The sequence below is a fragment of the Gossypium arboreum genome, chromosome 1, assembly GCF_025698485.1.
Source record: "Gossypium arboreum isolate Shixiya-1 chromosome 1, ASM2569848v2, whole genome shotgun sequence".
Taxonomy (NCBI): Eukaryota; Viridiplantae; Streptophyta; class Magnoliopsida; order Malvales; family Malvaceae; genus Gossypium; species Gossypium arboreum.
The window spans coordinates 4,476,190-4,495,960 of NC_069070.1; the positions used below are offsets into that span (position 1 = coordinate 4,476,190).

At 33.1% G+C, this 19,771-nt stretch overlaps 1 protein-coding gene across 1 annotated transcript; it reads left to right on the forward strand.

The window, feature by feature from the left end:
• The first annotated feature begins 14,790 nt into the window (after positions 1-14,790).
• Positions 14,791-18,233, forward strand: LOC108480756 (putative tRNA pseudouridine synthase). The gene is made up of 7 exons (XM_017783849.2): positions 14,791-15,152; positions 15,230-15,265; positions 15,532-15,644; positions 15,726-15,874; positions 15,975-16,119; positions 16,404-16,835; positions 17,097-18,233. The coding sequence occupies exons 1-7, from the start codon at positions 14,930-14,932 to the stop codon at positions 17,526-17,528; spliced, it is 1,530 nt and encodes a 509-aa protein (XP_017639338.1). The 5' UTR covers positions 14,791-14,929; the 3' UTR covers positions 17,529-18,233.
• Positions 18,234-19,771: the final 1,538 nt, after the last annotated feature.

Consider the following 19,771-nt stretch of genomic DNA (forward strand, 5'->3'; position numbering starts at 1 on the left):
GAAATTAGATGTTTATTTGTGAATGATTGAAGTATATAATGTGTTATTATATACTAATTTGTTGTGGGATTGTGTAGATTTTGTTAATGAAAGAATAAATGTGGAAATGCAAATTAGGAAAAACGCAGGATTGAGTACGTTCAGTATCGTGACGTGTGATGAATTGACGGATAAGACCATGGTTGTTCCATGGCAAAGTGTGAAATGTAGGTATGGTATCATCCAAACTGAGTTGTGAAATGTAGGTATGGTATTATCAAATCCATACTGAGTTAAGAAATGTAGGTATGGCATTTCCCATACCGAGTTGAAAATGTAGGTATGGTATTTCAATGAGGAAAACCATCTTGAGTTGTGAATCGTGGCATTGAGCAACGACGTACTCAATTTCATAAGTCGTTTCCTAATTTGATTATAAGAAATAAAGAGAAGTGATCCAAATGAAAGAGATTGAGTAGTTGTTCTTGTTGAGCTCAACTATGTGAATTATTATAACAATGGTTGTGAATCGCAGAAACTTTAGTAAATGTTTTGGTATTGTTTGGAAATATTATGTTTGGTAAGCATTACTTTTAACCTATGAACTTACTAAGCTTAAATAAGCTTAATTGTGTGTTTTTAATATTTTTATGTAGATTGACTTGAAGTGAAGTGGGTAGATCGGATCAACACAACAAAGCACACTATCCAGATCAATTCCGGTAGCTTTTGTTTTATGTTTGAAGATTTATATGGCATGTATAGAGTTTGAATGAATTGAAGTAAAGATGTTATAAACTAGTTAACAATATTTGTACTAAAATAGTTTTCGTAAGTAGCAGTAGTTTGACTTTGAAAAATCACTAAAAATAGTAGAAATGGAATTAAATAATGAATAAATTATGGAATCGAATCTCGATGAGTCTATTTTCATATGGAAGAAGCAAAACAGGTATATGAGCTATATTTTATGAGATGTTTAAATTTTTGTGAAATAGGGCCAGAGCAATTTCTGGATCCCCTGTTCTGACTTTGGAAATTCACCATAAATTTTACAAAGATAATTAGAAGTCATAATTTATATGTACAGATTCCTTATTGAGTCTAGTTTTATTAGAGACAAACGGCATAGTCATTGAAGCTCTGTACAGAGAGATATCTGATTCGTAATACACAAAGGTCAGAGTAGTCAAACCCCGAAACAGGGGAGATTTTAAATAATAAACTGTACTAATTGGCTTGACCAAAAATTCTAGAAAAAAATTAGTAAGTAGATATATGAGTATAAATTCAAAGAAAATTTACGGATTTAGATTTTGAGTTTTGTAACTCGAGATATGATTTTTTTTGCATCTGTAACGCAGTTGGACAGCTTGTCTGGAAAGTGTGATATAAATTGTTTGAATTTGTTTAAGTGCTCAAATAAGTTTAGTAATGCCTCGTGCTCGACTCCGGCGACGGTCTCGGGTAAAGGGGGCGTTACATTTATTGGTATCAGAGCTTTGGTTTAGTCGATTCTCGGAACGAATTTGATGTGTAAAATGTTTAAAAATACATGCCATATAAATCTGTGATAGTGTGATGTGAATGATCCGATCTAATTACTAATTTTTGTTATAGATTGTAAAGATGTCGATAGACCCGATGGTGCTAGTCGAAAGAGGAAGTTAATAGTAGAATACAGATTCGAGCAGGGAACAAGTGGTAATGTCCCTATTTCTTTGATGAGAGAGGAAGAACTTAAAAATATGATTTACGGATTAATGAATCAGTGGTATCATGAAACAATACAAGGAAGAAGTCAAGCACAACAACCTCCTCCTCCCCTTACTGTACCACCAGTTACAACCCCGGTTGCTCCTCCTTTAATAGATGAATCTAGCAAAAGAACACCAATTGAAAAACTCGAAAAGTTTGGAGTGAAGAATTTCGAGGAGATCGGACGATGATCCGGTTAAGCGAGTATTGGTTAAAGAGTTTGGAGAGAGTTTTAAGCAGATGATGTGTTCTCCGGAGGACTATTTGGGATGTGCGTTTTGCTATTGAAAGAAGCAGCAGATAATTGGTGGGAAACCATTGAGGCGATGGTACTGCAGATAAACTTACAGGGAATTCTTCCAAAACGAATTTAAGAAGAAGTATGTGGGAAAGAGATATTTAGATAAGAAGAAGAGAATTTCTTGATATTCGACAAGGGAATAAAACAAGAGCGAATATGAAAGAGAATTTGTGTATCTCAGTAGATATGCTCGGGATGTTGTACCGACAGAGGAAGAAATGTGCATTAGATTTGAAGAAGGGCTTAATGATGAAATCAGAATGATGATTGGAGGTACAGAGATTCGGGAATTTGTGATTCTGTCTGATCGAGCTCAAAAGATGGAAGAAGTGTATAACAGAAAGATGCAAAGAGAAAGAAGAGGTAAAGAGGTATACCAAAGAAGTTTCTCTAGACCAACTTCGACTTTTCCCGCAAAAAGTTCGAGATGATTCGGTCGACTGTTATAATCCGGATCGATCGAATAACAAGAAACGACTCAACAAGATGTCGGAGTAACTAAGAAACCAGCAGCTAGTGTTAGTAGTGTGCAAAATATTCCGAGACTTAGATGTAAAAATTGTGGTAGATTTCATATTGGTGAGTGTTGGGGAAGAGCCGGAGCTTGCTATAAATGTGGTGGAACTGATCATTTTATTCGGGACTGTCCTCAATTATTAAAAGAAGATAGAGAACAAGGGGAGAAGCAAGCAAATACTCCTCAGAAAGGTAAACGTTCGGGTCAAAGTAGTCTTCATTGGACTGTTCATTTGGGAACGAGAGATCTGCACTCGATCGAGACAAGAGTACTGCTGACGTACATATGCTATCCGGCAAGGGAAGAAGCTTCGCTCCGGATGTGATAGCTGGTAATTTCTATCTTTTGATGATTACAGATATGCTTTAATTGATCCCGGATCTACACATTCATATATTTGCACTGCATTAGTGTCAGAAAAGAAAATGACTGTTGAGTCCACCGACCTTGAATTGCAAGTCACTAATCCACTAGGGCAAAGTGTGTTGGTTAATTTAATATGTCGGAATTGTCCACTTGAAAATACAAGGTGTGAATTCTCTGCGATTTAATGTTGTTACCTTTCCGAGAATTTGATGTTATTCTTGGAATGGATTGGTTGATTGAACACGATGCCATAGTGAATTGTAGAGAAACCGGATTGATTTAAAATGTCGACGGGGAAATAGTTTCAAATGAGTTTGGGGATAAAAAGAATGATGTCGAGATTATTTCACCTTTTACAACTCGAAAATTGATTCGGAAAGGTAATAAAGCATTTCTAGCTTATATTCTTGATACTCGGGTTCGAATTGAAGATGGAACAATTGTCGATTGTTAATGAGTTTCTTGATGTGTTTCGAGGAATTACCGGTTTACCCCGGATCGTGAGGTTGAATTCACAATTGATGTAATTAAGATGCAGCTCAATATCAATAACACCGTATAGAATGGCACCAAATGAGTTAAAGAGTTGAAGACACAGTTGCAAGAGTTATTGGATAAAGGGTTCATCGACCGAGTACATCACCTTGGGGCGCACTTGTCTTATTTGTGAAAAAGAAAGATGGTTCGTTGCGATTGTGTATTGATTACGAGCGGTTGAATAAGGTAACAATTAAAATAAATATCCATTACCTCGTATTGATGATTTGTTTGATCAACTGAAAGGTCTGCAGTGTTCTCAAAAATAGACCTTAGATCTGGGTATTATCATTGAAGGTTAAAGAGTGTGATGTGCCAAAGATCGCTTTTGAACTCGGTATGGTCACTACGAATTTTTGGTAATGCCTTTTGGTTTAACGAATGCCCTCGCTGCATTTATGGATTTAATGAATCGAATTTTTCAGTCTTATTTGGATAGATTTGTGGTGGTATTTATTGATGACATATTGGTCTATTCAAAGACAGAATCCGAACATGCACAAAGACTTGAGAATTGTACTACGACGTTGAGAGAAAAAGCAGTTATATGCGAAATTTAGTAAATGTGAGTTTTGGCTTCATGAGGTTGGATTTACGGGTCATATTATATCAATGAAGGAATTCGTGTGGATCCAAGTAAAGTTTCAGATGGTGAATTGGAAAACACCAAGAATGTAACGAAGTGCGAAGTTTTCGGGATTAGCGGGATACTATCGCCGTTTTGTAAAGAATTTTTCCATGATTGCTTCACCAATGACTCGTTTATTACGAAAGAATGTTGAGTTTATGTGGTCTCGATGAATGTCGTGAGCTTTGATCAGTTAAAGAAAATGTTAATAGAAGCTCCAGTCTTAACTCAACCAGAATCAGGTATACCGTATGTTGTGTACAGTGATGCATCTTTAAGTGGTTTGGGTTGTGTGTTAATGCAGTCGGGAAAGGTAGTGGCTTATGCTTCACGGCAATTAAAACCACATGAAAAGAATTACCCTACACATGATCTTGAGTTAGCTGCAATTGTTTTTGCCTTAAAAATTTGGAGACACTATTTATATGGTGAGAAGTGTTATATGTATACGGATCACAAAAGTTTGAAATACTTAATGACTCAGAAGGAACTGAACTTAAGATGCGAGAGCGGTGGTTAGAGTTGCTGAAAGACTATGATTTGGTTATTGACTATCATCCGGGAAAGCTAATGTAGTTCTTGATGCATTGAGTCGAAAGTCATCCTTGTTTGCACTTCTGCAATGAATGCTCATTTGGCTCTTAATGAAGAAGGTGTTGTATTAGTAGAATTGAAGGTAAAACCAATGTTTCTTCAACAAATTCGAAGCTGCAGAATGAAGATCCAAAATTGGTCTTGAAACGACAAATGGTTCGGGATAATTTAGAATCGAGTTCAAGATTGATGATGAAGGTATATTGCGCTATCATAATAGGATTTGTGTTCCCAATAATTCGATTTAAAGAATGATATTCTTTCCAAGCACATAATAGTATGTATTCTATTCATCCGTAGTACAAAAATGTATGGTGATCTGAAAAAGACATATTGGTGGCTGGTATGAAAAGAGAAATTTGAATTTATTGCAAAATGTTTGATTTTCCAGCAAATTAAAGCGAGCATCAAGTGCCAACGGGTTTATTACAACCCATTATGATTCCCGAATGGAAGTGGGAGCATATTTCAATGGATTTTGTGTCGGATTGCTGTGACTCAGAAAGAAAGATTCGATATGGGTGATTGTTGATAGATTGACAAAGTCAAGACACTTTATTCGGTCGAATGCATTTTTCACTTAATAAGTTAGCGAATTGTATGTGTCGAGATTGTGAGACTACATGGAGTTCCAATATCTATCATTTCGCATCGGGATCCGAGGTTTACTTTAAGATTTTAGAATAAATTGCAAGAAGCCTTAGGCACCGATTGAATTTTAGTACTGACATTTCATCCTCAAACAGATGGACGGTCGAGGCGAGTGATTCAAATTTTAGAAGATATGTTAAGATGTTATATACTCGAGTTTGGTGACAGTTGGGAAAGGTATTTACCGTTGGTGAGTTTGTTTACAACAATAGCTATCGATCTAGTATAAAATGACACCATTTGAGGCTCTTTATGGTAGAAAATGCAAGACTCCATTGTGTTGGTGCGAATTGAGTGAATCAAAAATAGTTGGGGTTGATTTGATTCGAGAAACGAAGAGAAAGTCCGGATTATTCGAGATAGTCTAAAAGTCGCTTGGATCGTCGAAGTCATATGCGGATTTAAAACGAAGAGACATAGAATATGCAGTGGGTGATCGAGTATTTTAAAAGTTTCACCATGGAAAAGGGTGTTACGATTTGGTAAAAAGGGAAAATTAAGTCCGAGATTCATAGGGCCATATGAAATTGTGGAAAGGGTTGGTCCTGTGGCTTATCGTTTGGCTTTACCTCCGGAACTTGAGAAGATTCATAATGTGTTTCATGTGTCTATGCTAAAGCGGTATAGGTCAGATCCTTCACACGTAATTCCCCATACTGAAATTGAGCTTCAACCAGATATGACTTATTCAGAAGAACCAGTGAAGATTTTGGCTCGTGAAGTTAAGGAATTGCGGAACAAAAGAGTACCATTGGTTAAAGTATTATGGCATCGACATGGTATGGAGGAGGCAACCTGGGAAACAGAGGAGTCAATAAGATCACAGATCCAAATCTATTTTCAGTAACAAATTTCGAGGACGAAATTTTTAAAGGGGAGAGTTATAACTACTAATTTTCGGTGGTGTCGGAAATGGTGATTTGAGATCACTAAATTCGACAAATAAGATTGAACAAGATAGTAATTTAATATTTATGAGTCAAGTAAGAATTTAGAAGAATTTGTGAAATGGTGAAATTAGTGAATTAAAAGAATTTATTAGGTCAAACGGGTCAAAAATAAGGTATCGAGACCTCAAAGTTGAAAATTGAGCTATAAATATTTTTATAAATATTTATTGAGTGTCATTGAGTTAGTACTAAAGTTCCGTTAGAAAATTTTAACGTTTGGATGGCTAATTAATTGAAAAGGATTAAATTGAAAATAGCACAAAATTTGTTAAATTGTGAGTAAATAGCTTAAGTATTTAAAAAGATGGATTTAAAGAGCAATTAGACCCAAAGGTTAATGGCTGGACGGTTTGGGTATGAAATAAGCAAGAAAACAATGTGAACAAGGGCAAAATTGGAAATAGATAAAAGTTAATAGTTAAATAATGATGTAATTGAAAAATCTAGACATTTTCTTCATAATTTCTCAGCCAAAACGCCATAGAAGGTCTGGAGAAAGCTGGTTTTCATATTTTTACATCATGTGAGTCTAATTCTTGCTTTTCTTGATAATTTTTATGTTTTTATGACTTTTACAATTAGGTCCACTTGTAGAATTCATTAGTTTTTGATTTTATGGGTGAAATTGGAAGTTACCCTGGATGGATAAGGGAATTTTATGATGAATTATTATGAAATTTAAGTTCTAATTTCATATTAAGGTGGTTTTATTAAGTGATTTTGATAGGAAATGATATTTAGGACCTAATTGTGAAAAAGTTGTGAATTGAAGGTTGCTGTTGAAATTCAGAATATAAAATGTTTTGAAATAGTTTATAATGATAAAATAAAGTGTTAATTGAGAAAAATTAGTTCAATTGATGGGTGAATTGAGTAGGGACTAAATTGTGAAAACTGTAAATTTTGGGGTAAAAGTGCAATTTCGAAATTTGAACAGCATAAATTGTGAAGTGAAATAGAAATCAATTAAATGCTAATGAGTAGAAATATTTTATATTATAGATCAAGAATCCAAAGAAGAACGAGGAAAAGAAAAAGTTGCGGAATAGTCCCAAAATTTCAATATCTTCTACAAATTAGCGGGTAAGTTCATATGGTTGAAATTAGATGTTTATTTGTGAATGATTGAAGTATATAATGTGTTATTATATACTGAATTTGTTGTGGGATTGTGTAGATTTTGTTAATGAAAGAATAAATGTGGAAATGCAAATTAGGAAAAGCAGGATTGAGTACGTTAGTATCGTGACGTGTGATGAATTGATGGATAAGACCATGGTTGTTCCATGGCAAAGTGTGAAATGTAGGTATGGTATCATCAAACTGAGTTGTGAAATGTAGGTATGGTATTATCCATCTTGAAATGTGAAATGTAGGTATGGTATTATCAAATCCATACCGAGTTAAGAAATGTAGGTATGGCATTTCCCATACCGAGTTGAAAAATGTAGGTATGGTATTTCAATGAGGAAAACCATACTGAGTTGTGAATCGTGGCATTGAGCAACGACGTACTCAATTTCGTAAGCCGTTTCCTAATTTGATTATAAGAAATAAAGAGAAGTGATCCAAATGAAAGAGATTGAGTAGTTATTCTTGTTGAGCTCAACTATGTGAATTATTATAACAATGGTTGTGAATCGCAGAAACTTTAGTAAATGTTTTGGTATTGTTTGGAAATATTATGTTTGGTAAGCATTACTTTTAACCTATGAACTTACTAAGCTTCAATAAGCTTAATTGTGTGTTTTAATATTTTTATGTAGATTGACTTGAAGTGAAGTGGGTAGATCGGATCAACACAACAAAGCACACTATCCGGATCAATTCGGTAGCTTTTGTTTTATGTTTGAAGATTTATATGGCATGTATAGAGTTTGAATGAATTGAAGTAAAGATGTTATAAACTAGTTAACAATATTTGTACTAAAATAGTTTTCGTAAGTAGCAGTAGTTTGACTTTGAAAATCACTAAAAATAGTAGAAATGGAATTAAATAATGAATAAATTATGGAATCGAATCTCGATGAGTCTATTTTCATATGGAAGAAGCAAAACAGGTATATGAGCTATATTTTATGAGATGTTTAAATTTTTGTGAAATAGGGCCAGAGCAATTTCTGGATCCCCTGTTCTAACTTTGGAAATTCACCATAAATTTTACAAAGATAATTAGAAGTCATACTTTATATGTACAGATTCCTTATTGAGTCTAGTTTTATTAGAGACAAACGGCATAGTCATTGAAGCTCTGTACAGAGAGATATCTGATTCGTAATACACAAAGGTCAGAGTAGTCAAACCCTGAAATAGGGGAGATTTTAAATAATAAACTGTACTAATTGGCTTGACCAAAAATTCTAGAAAAAAATTAGTAAGTAGATATATGAGTATAAATTCAAAGAAAATTTACGGATTTAGATTTCGAGTTTTGTAACTCGAGATATGATTTTTTTTGCATCTGTAACGCAGTTGGACAGCTTGTCTGGAAAGTGTGATATAAATTGTTTGAATTTGTTTAAGTGCTCAAATAAGTTTAGTAATGCCTCGTGCTCGACTCCGGCGACGGTCTCGGGTAAAGGGGGCGTTACAGATAATGTCATTAGATAATAAAAATTATATGTTGTTCTCATAATGACATATAATAAGAGAGGATTCAGTAATGGTACTTTTAGTGGATTGGTTAGAGTCAATAATGTTGTAATTAATAAATAAATAGTTAGAACTTAATTATAACTTTTTTGAGCCCTAAATATATATGTCTAATCAGTCTCTCTGCTAACTCAACATAACCATTTATGAACTACTTTAGAATTGATATATTGAATAAATGAAAACAATGAATAGAGAAATAGATTGCATGTATTACTATTCACAAGGAATGCATTTCCTCACAAGGAACAAGAGATGACTTGGAAATTAATTTAATTTATTTGGATTATTATTTGATTGTTTGTAACTAAATAATTGAAGTTCAAAGTGAAAATTAAATTAATTAGTCATCGCAGTTTTATAGAATGAGAAAATTAAATTTATCTACTCATAGATTCCAATACATACCGTTATCATGATTTTAACGAATTAGAATCGGATTGGAAAAATAATTTAATTGAGAGAAATAATTAAATTAAATTAAATTAATTAATTAAATAATATATTGAAAATAAAATTTACTATTTTAAATAATTTATATGAGTTAATTTAAAGATTGAATAACATGTATAATTGTATACAATACATGAATGAGCCCACTAAGCCTATTTAAAAAGAATGGGTAGCACCCAGGGTTACCCAGAGAAGGTGGGCAGCTAATGGGGCTTTATGTTTTCTATTAATTTATTATTATTTTATCTCCTCTTGTTTAAGTAGAATTTTTGTGAATTTTCCCTTTAAATAGGGATTATAAGCTAAGTAAAAAAAAAAATACACATCATTGAGCGTAGTTAGTTTGTCAGAAAATAATGATCTTTGTTTTCTCAAATAAAATTAATTTTCATGAGAGCTCGAGTTAGATTTACTTCTCATAGAAAGTATTAATTTTTTCTATTGGAAAATTAAAAAAGTTTCCATTGTGCGATTAGTTTGTGAATTAGAGCCCACTCTTTAAGTAAGTCAAGGGCTTGAGAATAGCAGAGAAGATTGTAGTGGTTGAAAACCAAGAATCGTTCAAAACCACTAACCCGAAAACATATATAATAATTTGGTAAATTTTATTATTATAAATAACACAACAACTTGATTTTTAGAAAAATTAAATTAAATTTCTGCTGTGCAACCAAATAGGTTTTTAGATAGATTTTTCTAAAAAATCTGCAAACAAGAGATATGGAAATCAAAGGCCGTTTTTAAAGGCACGAATCAATAGCCACATTTTTTAGTCCACATTCTGCATGGTTTTAAGGTTAAGGAATTCCATGCATAGAATAAAAATATATGGGGATAAGGGATCTCTTTGCCTGATGCCTCGAGGGGGGTGGAAACTTTATAGTTTTATAAGGGGATAAGAGATCTCTTTGCCTGATGCCTCGAGAGGGATGGAAACTTTATAGTTTAGAGCCACAAAAGAGGATGGTTATAGTAGTAGAAATGTAACTAAAGAAAAGATTAACCCAATTAATAGGAAACCGGAAAAAGGAAGCATTTTCCTCACAAAACTCTATTCTAATTGTCATAAGTCTTCTTGAGATCCAACTTAATAACCATGACTCATTTCTTCCCTTTCATCTTCTTTAAGGGAGTGCATAAGTTGCTGAACTATAATGGCATTATTTGAAGTTTTTTTGCTTGAGACAAAACGACCTTGAAATGGGGAAATTAATTTGTGAAGAAGGGGTCTAAGTCTCATTATCATAATCTTAGTAATAAACTTGTAGACCGTATTACACAAGGTAATAGGTAGAAATTGAGAGATGGAAGAGGCTTGGACTTTGGTATGAAGGTCGCCAAGGTCTTATTTAAAGCTTCTGATATAGATGAGATATTAAAAACTTCAAAAATCAAGTCAATAACCTTATGTTTAACCTGAGGCTAATAACATCGGTAAAAGAAAATATACAGTCCATTTGGGCTCGTGGCTTTGTTTGGTTTAAAGAACCACATTGCTTTAGCTATCTCAACCTAAGAAATTTCCATGCCAAGCATTTGTATATTTGGCTCCGATAGGTGTGCCAGTGGAAACTAGAACCCCTCGAAAACCCGTTAAGAAAACCTCAGAAGTAGAGAAAAGCTTAATAAAATGATCCTGGACTAATTTCTCAATATCTCTTCACGAAAACATCAAACAAACCATAATTCTATTCGAGTTTTTACGAATCATAGTGGTAAAATGGAAAATTCTTATGTTGTAATCGCCATTTATAATCCATTGGAATCTAGATCTAAGGGACTTGAAAAGTTCTTTTTGCCTCAGTATATCATTATACTCCCCTACCAGAGATTTATGTAGAGCTAAATGAAACTCACAAGAGGATTTGGTCAAAGCTTTTTTCAGTTCTGAAAATCCCTAGGTACTAGTGTTTCTTTCTACTAAATAAATGTTAGTTTAAATTTGAAATGGAATATATTTAAAATTTATTGATAAAATTATAAATATATTTGTACAATTATATTTACTTATTGCATGATCGGTTGGGATCTAATTTATTAAAAATAAAAAGAAATAGCTCTCTTATATTTTGTTGACATTGTTTATTATTTTTAACACATTGAATCCAAATTATCTATACAATATATATAAGGGTATTTACATTAATCCACATATTTTAAATATGTTTCATTAGTGATTGTTGGAGATAAATATGGTTAAACAACGATCAAGTAAAATAACAAAGAAATTGAAAAGATCGAATATAAATATTTTACGTAGAAAAATCTCTCCAAAAAGGATAAAAATCATAGGTAAAGACAATTTCACTAAAACGGTAAAAACGAAGAGTACAAAAGATGGAGATAAAACTAAATCCCGAAACTCAAAATAAGAACCCTCAAAACATAAACATAAAATTCTCTAAAAGCTTGTAAAAACTAATACCTAAATGTGTAATGATTTATAGGCTAAATTTGTAGGTCAAATAATATTAAAATAATCTGCACTAATCAGGGTTTAAGTGGGAAACTGAAAATAGAGTTTAATAGGGAGAATAAAAGTTGAAAAATACGAGGCATAACTCTACAAATCTCCATCTTAACTTGTATTTTCACAACATCTTTGTCAAAACCCACCACGGGCTTATCTCGAACTATGCAGGACATTTATTGAGTCGAAGTTGTTTTTAGAAGCTAGAAGTCTTCTAGTCTTCGACTTGTGCACTACCAAATCAAAACAGACCCGGGTCTAATTTCCACTAACGTAATGCCCTATCTTTTCAAAACTTGCATTCAAAAGAGAACCTCTCATCAAAACGAGGGACGTCTTGTTTCATCGGTCGCTGTTGATCCTTCCAAAACATAAAAACTGCCAATCTTTTTACCTTTCATCAAAATGAAAGCTGCGCGGGATATATTAATGTTGTTTGACTAGATATTAATTCTACAACCCTTCGAGTCCAAAATTTCCAAGGAGATTAGATTTTTCTTTGAGTGCCTGACATTTGATAGTATCCTAATTGTCTCATCATGCATCCTAATTTGAAGAGTACCACTACCAGTTACCTTACTAGATGAACCATTCCCCATGCGCACAACTCCACCTTCAACTGAACTATACGTGGGGAACGAGTCCTTACTGGGACACATGTGGAAAGAACACTCTGAATCCAGGATCTACTTGGACATAAGCTCGAAGTTTTCATTTGTTGACACAAATAAGAAATCATCATCCTTATCATTGGCCAAATTAGCACCGGCTAAATTTTTCTTATTGCTCTCAACAGCTCTTTTATTTCGTAGTTTGTAGCAATCTGTCTTGATGTGACATAACTTCTTACAATAGCAACGTCTCTTGTCTCTCTTCCTTGATGCTACCAAAACTGAGACTTGCTTATCTAACTTGCTATCCGAATCAAACTTATTGTTGAGTTTTTCTTTACTCAACAGATTGATCATTTACATTCTTGAATGAGAGATTTTCTCTGTTATAAATAAGGTTTCCCTAAAATACTTGTATGAAGGGAGTAAATAGCACAGTAATAGTATAGTCTGAAATTCATCGTTAATATGAACCTCAACATTGTTTAAATCATTTAAAAGAGTAATAAATTAATTGATATGATCTCTAAGGTGCTCACCTTCGTTCATATGGAATGTGTACAACTGCTATTTCAACACTAATCGGTTAGTTAGAGACTTTGTCGCATCAAGAGTTTCTAACATTTTCCATAAGGTGAATGTCGCTTTGTCCATCAAAACCTTCTAAAACACATTATTTGTTAGACATAATTGAATCGTGGATAGAGCCTTTTTATTTAACATCTCATTCTAATTTACCCATGTTTGCAAGATTCTTCTCTATAATGACATTTTCAAGATCGCCCTAAATCAAAATTGTCGTCATTCAAACTTGCCACAAATTGAAATTTGTGATGGCATTGAACTTATTAATATCAAACCTTGTTGCAGTCATCTTTAAACGAGTTGAATGTAGAAATCGAACTAGCTCTGATACCAGTTTGTTGGGGATAAACACGATTAAGCAATGAACAAGTAAAATAAAGAAAAAATTAAAAAGATCAAACACAAATATTTTACGTGAAAAAATCCCTCCAAAGAGGATAAAAAATCACGGGCAAAGATAATTTCACTAAAACGGCAAAAACGAAGAGTACAAAGATGGAGATAAAACTAAACCTCGAAACCTGAAATAAGAACACTCAAAATGTAAACACAAAAAATTCTCTGAAAGCTTATAAAAGCTAATACCTAAATGTGTATTAGGTTATTTTTCTAAGGTGAAAAAAGGACCTATTTATAGGCTAAACTTGTAAGTCAAATAATATTAAAATAACCTATACTAATCAGAATTTTAGTGGGAAACTAAAAAATAGAGCTTAACTGGATGAAGAAAAACTAAAAAATATGAAACATAACTCAATAGAGATGTCTAAGAAGTGAGCTACGCTGCAATATATTTTTTTAGAAAAAAATCCAAACTCAACTTGAGTCAAGTGGTCCAAACAATTAATTTTATATTAATACTCATATATTATTTATAATTAAATTTAAATTTGTGCTAACTTGAGGGAAAAAAACTCTCGCCTAAGCTTTAAGTCAAGACAATCCAAAGACAACGAGTCTTTGTCTGAACTCGATTTGAACCGAGCTTGGCAGGGCACTCGATATGTGAATAGAGTTATGTTCCATGCCAGAATTTGAATATACATTAAACACCTAAAATGATATTCAAGTTGACATCATGATTCTTAAATAATTTAAATGAAATATTTCAAAACTTAAAGAATCAATTTGAAATTGAGTGATAATCTGAATATGTTTAGCAAAATTAATCCTAATAAGATTTACTGAATTGGTCCTTAAAAGTAAATGACACCGATATTTTACCATTATTACGACAAAAACAAAAAAGAAAGGTACAAAAGCTCTCCAATCCCTTTTAATTTTAATGTCGAGTAAATTGGTCGTTTTCAAAAGAATTGGAATAAATTGATCTTTTTGAATTTTGAAAATAAACATCAAAGGATATTTCATCACAACATTAATGTTCTTTTTTATCAAGTTTACATAATGGTTGATATAATAATAAATTTAGCGCTCAAATTTCACACATTTTATCTATATATATATTTGAAGCTAAAGTTTCTTTCTATATTATTTTTGTTTTTTAGATTTTTAAAATTTTATATTTTTAAAATTAGGATCAAATTAATAAAATATATAAATATTAAAGGTTTAATTTATTATATTAATTAAAATTATGTATGTAAAATATTAATTCTATTTACTTGTTTATTTTCAAAATTGACATGATTTCATTCAAAAAATTCACAGTAATTAAATTATTGCAATTTTTTTATAAGACCAATTTACTCAATATTGAAATTAAGAGGGAATGGAAATGTGATTTTACCAATAAGTAACTATATCCGCTGTTTTTGTTCTTTGTTAGTGTCTCTGGGTGTTTCTGGAGCCTTAGACCCGAAACGTAACCGAACTGAAAAACCCCAAAGCCATAGCCACAGCCACAGCCAAAGGCGATGGCCATTTCTTGTCTGAGACTATCCTTGGCTCCATGGCTGGTGAAAACTCCAAGGCCAAGACCTACTTTGAAAGTAAAACCTTTTCGAATCATTTGCACTGCTCAGTCCTCTGTAGTAGATGAAAAGGAGCTGCCTCTCCCTCTCTCCGCCTGCAAATGGGAACCTTTTCGCAAGAAAAAGGTTGTCATGCGGGTCGGCTACGTTGGCACCGACTACAGAGGTAGCTCCTTCTTCAACCTCCCCTTCTTTTTCATTATTATATAAACAAAACCCAATGTTTTTTTCCCTTATTTATAGGTCTTCAACTGCAGCGAGATGAACACGAGCTATCTAGTAAGTTGCAGCTTCCACTATTGTAATTAAATATATCTGTTTATTTAAAAATTATTGTCAATTTTCTCCTCTCTTTTTTCTTTTTTTTACATAGCCTATAAGTGGGCATTATTTTCTTTTCATGATTTCATCACAATTTTTGGCTGTTGTTTTTGTTGCTGTTAATTGTGTTATAGGTGCTCACTAGGCCATTACATTTCAGTTTTTTTTCCTTCATAGCTAGTATGGGGTCTGAACATACTAATGATTGCAATGTTGCAATGTAGCTATTGAAAATGAACTGGAAACTGCCATTTTCAAGGCTGGGGGAATCCGTGACAGTAATTATGGTGATCTGCACAAAATTGCCTGGGCCAGAAGCAGCCGAACAGATAAAGGAGTAAGCTTCTTGTTATTATTTTGTATGTGCTCGATGTGAGGTTGGTGCTGCTAAAACTTGTATTGTCAATGGATATTTTAGGTTCACTCTTTGGCAACAATGATCTCCTTAAAAATGGAGATACCTGAAGATGCTTGGAAAGAAGACCCCAGTGGCGTTGCCCTGGCTAATTGTGTTAACTCTTATCTTCCCGACAATATCCGAGTCTTCAGTATATTACCTTCACAAAAGTGAGAGCCTAGTTTGTTTATTTGGATTTTTGCTTCAGTATTTTACATAAATATTTCATTTCTGAGCGTCCTTTCTTTTCTGTATCATCGCCTTTTTTAGGAGTTTCGATCCTAGAAGGGAATGTAATCTCCGGAAATATTCCTACCTTCTACCAGCTGAAATCATTGGAATAAAAAGTCACTTCACTGAAGCTGAAACTAATTGTCATATATCAGACTTCAACAGTATATTAAACTGTTTTGAGGTATCAGTTATATTATGTCATTTATCTTTGTCCTTTTATGAAGCCATTTATTATTATTTACTTTCTTTCAATGGAGAGCAATTCAAAATTCACCTGGAGAATTGCCTTCTCAATTAAGATTTTGCTTCATATTAAACATGTTTACTTTAGTTCATTGTTCTATGATTCCATTTTCTGGTGTGTTTTTCTTATGATTTCGGGGGTTAATTTAATACTCATTCAGGTCTACTGTTTCAGTTATGCTAGAATTTGCTTGCTCATTGTTTATCGTGGATACTTTTTAGGGTGAACACCCTTTCCATAATTACACTCAAAGAGCCAAGTACAGAAGTCGAGTTCCTCCTAGGCAAACTGCCAGAAATGGTCGTCCACCAAGAGCTAAATCTCATAATGGCTCATCAACTTCCGAGATAGAGGAAAGTGATGTAGAGGAAGATACAAGGATTGATGAAACTAGTTCAGTAAATAATGAGGAAATGTCTTGTGGTTTTGGTGAACCAGTGGTTGACTCTTGTAACAGTCAGGGCAATGGCTCGAAGGATCAAAGTCCTAAGGTAGTTATAGCAAGATGGTTACATGAACCTGACGAGACAGATAGAATAACATCTTCCCACTTTCGAAAAATTTTTCGCTGTTCTTGCGGAAAGCTGCAGAATTCAATGGGATTTGATTATGTTGAAATTTCCATATGGGGAGAGTCTTTCATGTTACATCAGGTAACCTTTTTAAATCATTGAAGTAGAAAGCATCCGTTTGTTGCCATGTTATATTTCCTGTTATTGTTACTGCAGTATGTTTCCGAAAAAAAAAAGAATTAGAATTAAGCTTATTTTCCTCAAGTGTTAAAAGCAGTAATTGCAATTTAAGGTTGCCTCATTGTGTTGAAGAAATTTAAAGAACAAAAGCTTAGGGTGGCCTGCACTTTTTGCAAACTGTTTGACAAAGTTTATAACATTAAATACTGTATATTGTGCCAGATCCGCAAAATGGTGGGAACTGCCGTAGCTGTGAAGCGCAAATTGCTCCCAAGAGATATTCTAACATTATCGCTAGCCAAATTCTCACGGGTTGTCCTTCCCCTTGCTCCATCTGAAGTTCTAATTTTGAGGGGGAACACATTCATATTGAGAAAGGCGCCTGGTAATGTAACAAGACCTGAAATGCTGGTGATGGTTGAATCAGAAGAAATCCTCAAGGCAATTGATGAGTTCTACAAATCTGTAATGTTGCCGCAAGTTTCAAAATTTTTGGACCCTTCCAAATCACCCTGGGAAGAATGGGTTGAAAATTTAGATTTTAACACAGGCATTCCCGATGCAGAGTTGGATGAAGTCAGGAATGCTTGGAAGCTGTGGAAGGAGAAGTTGCCGATTAGGCGAACTTCTTCTGCACCTGCAGTGAGCCTATAAAACACACTGAAATTTCAGCATTATTTGATGTTTGTCTGTCATTTATGCTAGAATCAATGGAAAGGAGGAATAGCCTAAACAATTTTGATCGATACTTGCTAGCTTGTATTCAAGATGATGAGAACGGCCTTCGCGAATTTGATTCTGTGCAGGGTCAGATGAATCAAGACTCTGGCTTAGTCAGAAAACTTCTTGAAAAAAGTGATGCGAAGGTCACAGAAGCAGAGGTAAATAGCACAAGATTCACCACCGGTCAGCTAAGATAGGAGAATGCATTTTTTTTTTCTATATTTTGACTTAAAAGGCTTAGAATACATGTTATAGAGTGCTAAATTGTGGTCAGGAACTTGTTTGCCAATCTTTCCATTTCGGCTTAATAATTTTTTGTTCAATACGAAAAAACCAAGCTATGCCCAAAACCCATATTTGCCCAATTTCTTACTGGTATAGTTGAGAAGGTAGATGTAGAGTGGTGCAAATATATAGAGTAGGTTTGGTAGGTTCCTCTTAGCCTCTTCTAAATAGCAGAAGAAACACAAAGTTAAACTGATTCCCATTTCCTTGGGGGTTTATGGGCTCAAGCAAGCTCTCGAGGCTATAAGCAATTATAATTTTGTTTAAACTTCTCCATTTTAGGATGATTAATTCAATACATATTACTTTTATTTCTTTTAATATATTAATTTTGCTTTATTTTTTAATAAAGGCTTAATTCGTTGGTACTTAAACTATACATTCTTTTTTCTCATTTTGGTATCTAAATTACTTTCGGTCACAAATGGTATTTAAACTACATTAGTATAGCCGTTAGTTAAATTGTTAAATTTTTTTTTTAAATTTAACCTATAAATTGATATCTAAACTATACATTTTTTTCTCATTTTGTAGACTGAAGTTACCACATTCTTTTTCTCAAGTTGTTACCTTACTTCAATAGTTAGTCAAACTATTAAATCTATTTAAAAAATATAATCAACTAAAATTGTTTACAGAAAAAAACATTATTTTCTCTTTATATATTATATTAATTTTTACTTTATATTAATTTTTCACTTCTTTCTCTCATCTTATGTTTCTTCTAAAAGTATGAGCTTTAATATGGGATTCATAGTTTTATTAAGGTTTTAGAATTAGCATGAAAATTGAACCGGTCCAGCCATCAATTCATTGTTTGATTAGTTCATCCAATTCGATTAATAAATTATTAAAAATGTATAAAAGTAAATATATATTTAAAAATATAGAAAATTGGTCCAATCAATTTTTTTAGTTTGATTCAACTGGTTTGTATCGATTTATTGATTAATCAGTTTAACCCTTATCTGGGGATTGATACCTCTGCCAATTTTTGGTCCAACTTGCATCTTGACCTTAAAAGGGTGAATTTTGAGTATTGTGTGCATTGTAAAACATTAAAAAGAAAGAAGAAAGAAAAAAAAAAAGAAAAAGAAATAGTGAAATAATGTAAAAGAAAAAAAATAAAACAATAAAAAATATTTTTTAAAGTTTGGGTAAATCACTTTTCGGGACAAGAACTTGGCAACTAGTCCCACATTGGGGTTTGAACTTTTTTTTGTTCAAGTTAGTTTATGAACTTGACAATTGTTCTCACATTGGGGCTTAAACTTTTTTTTGTCCAAGTTAGCAATTGATGTTTCATTGAAAACTCTAAAATTTAAGTCTCAATGTTAGAACAATTGCCAAGTTCAAGCTCCAATACAAGAATGATTGCCAAGTTCAAGGACTAACTAAGGAAATAAAAGTTTAAGCCCCAATGCGGGAACAATTACCTATTTTAGGCCCCAATATGAGAACAATTACCAAGTTTAGGGATAATTTGAACCAAAAACTAGTTCAAGCCATAATATGAGAATTGTTGTTAGGTTCAGGTCCCAAATAATGATTTAACCTTTTAAATCTTATATGACGTGGCAGTTTGTTATTGGTTGGATCTTGTGTAGCATTTTGGTGTAAAATGTGTAATGAAAGAATTGTTTAGGTAACACTTGTGACAAAAAGAAATACAACTTTAAAAAATATATATTTTGGTACTAATTTTTAAGCTAAGCTTAGGATGTCAAAATTTGAACTCCCTTGATGAATTCCAAACTCGATTCACTCCAAATGAGGTGGTTTTTTTTTTTGTTATACCCCTACTCCAATAATGACACAAGGCGAAACATGGGATAGCTTGGTAATGACCCCTCACTATATGCGACTCATGAGTAACCTTCCGCTAGATA

What these genes read in the sequence shown, in the direction of transcription:
- LOC108480756 (XM_017783849.2), top strand. Translation starts at nt 14,930, where the DNA reads ATGGCCATTTCTTGTCTGAGACTATCCTTGGCTCCATGGCTGGTGAAA. An exon ending in GCAGCCGAACAGATAAAGGA is followed by an intron (nt 15,645 to 15,725) that starts GTAAGCTTCTTG and finishes TGGATATTTTAG; the next exon opens with GTTCACTCTTTGGCAACAAT. An exon ending in AGTCTTTCATGTTACATCAG is followed by an intron (nt 16,836 to 17,096) that starts GTAACCTTTTTA and finishes ATATTGTGCCAG; the next exon opens with ATCCGCAAAATGGTGGGAAC.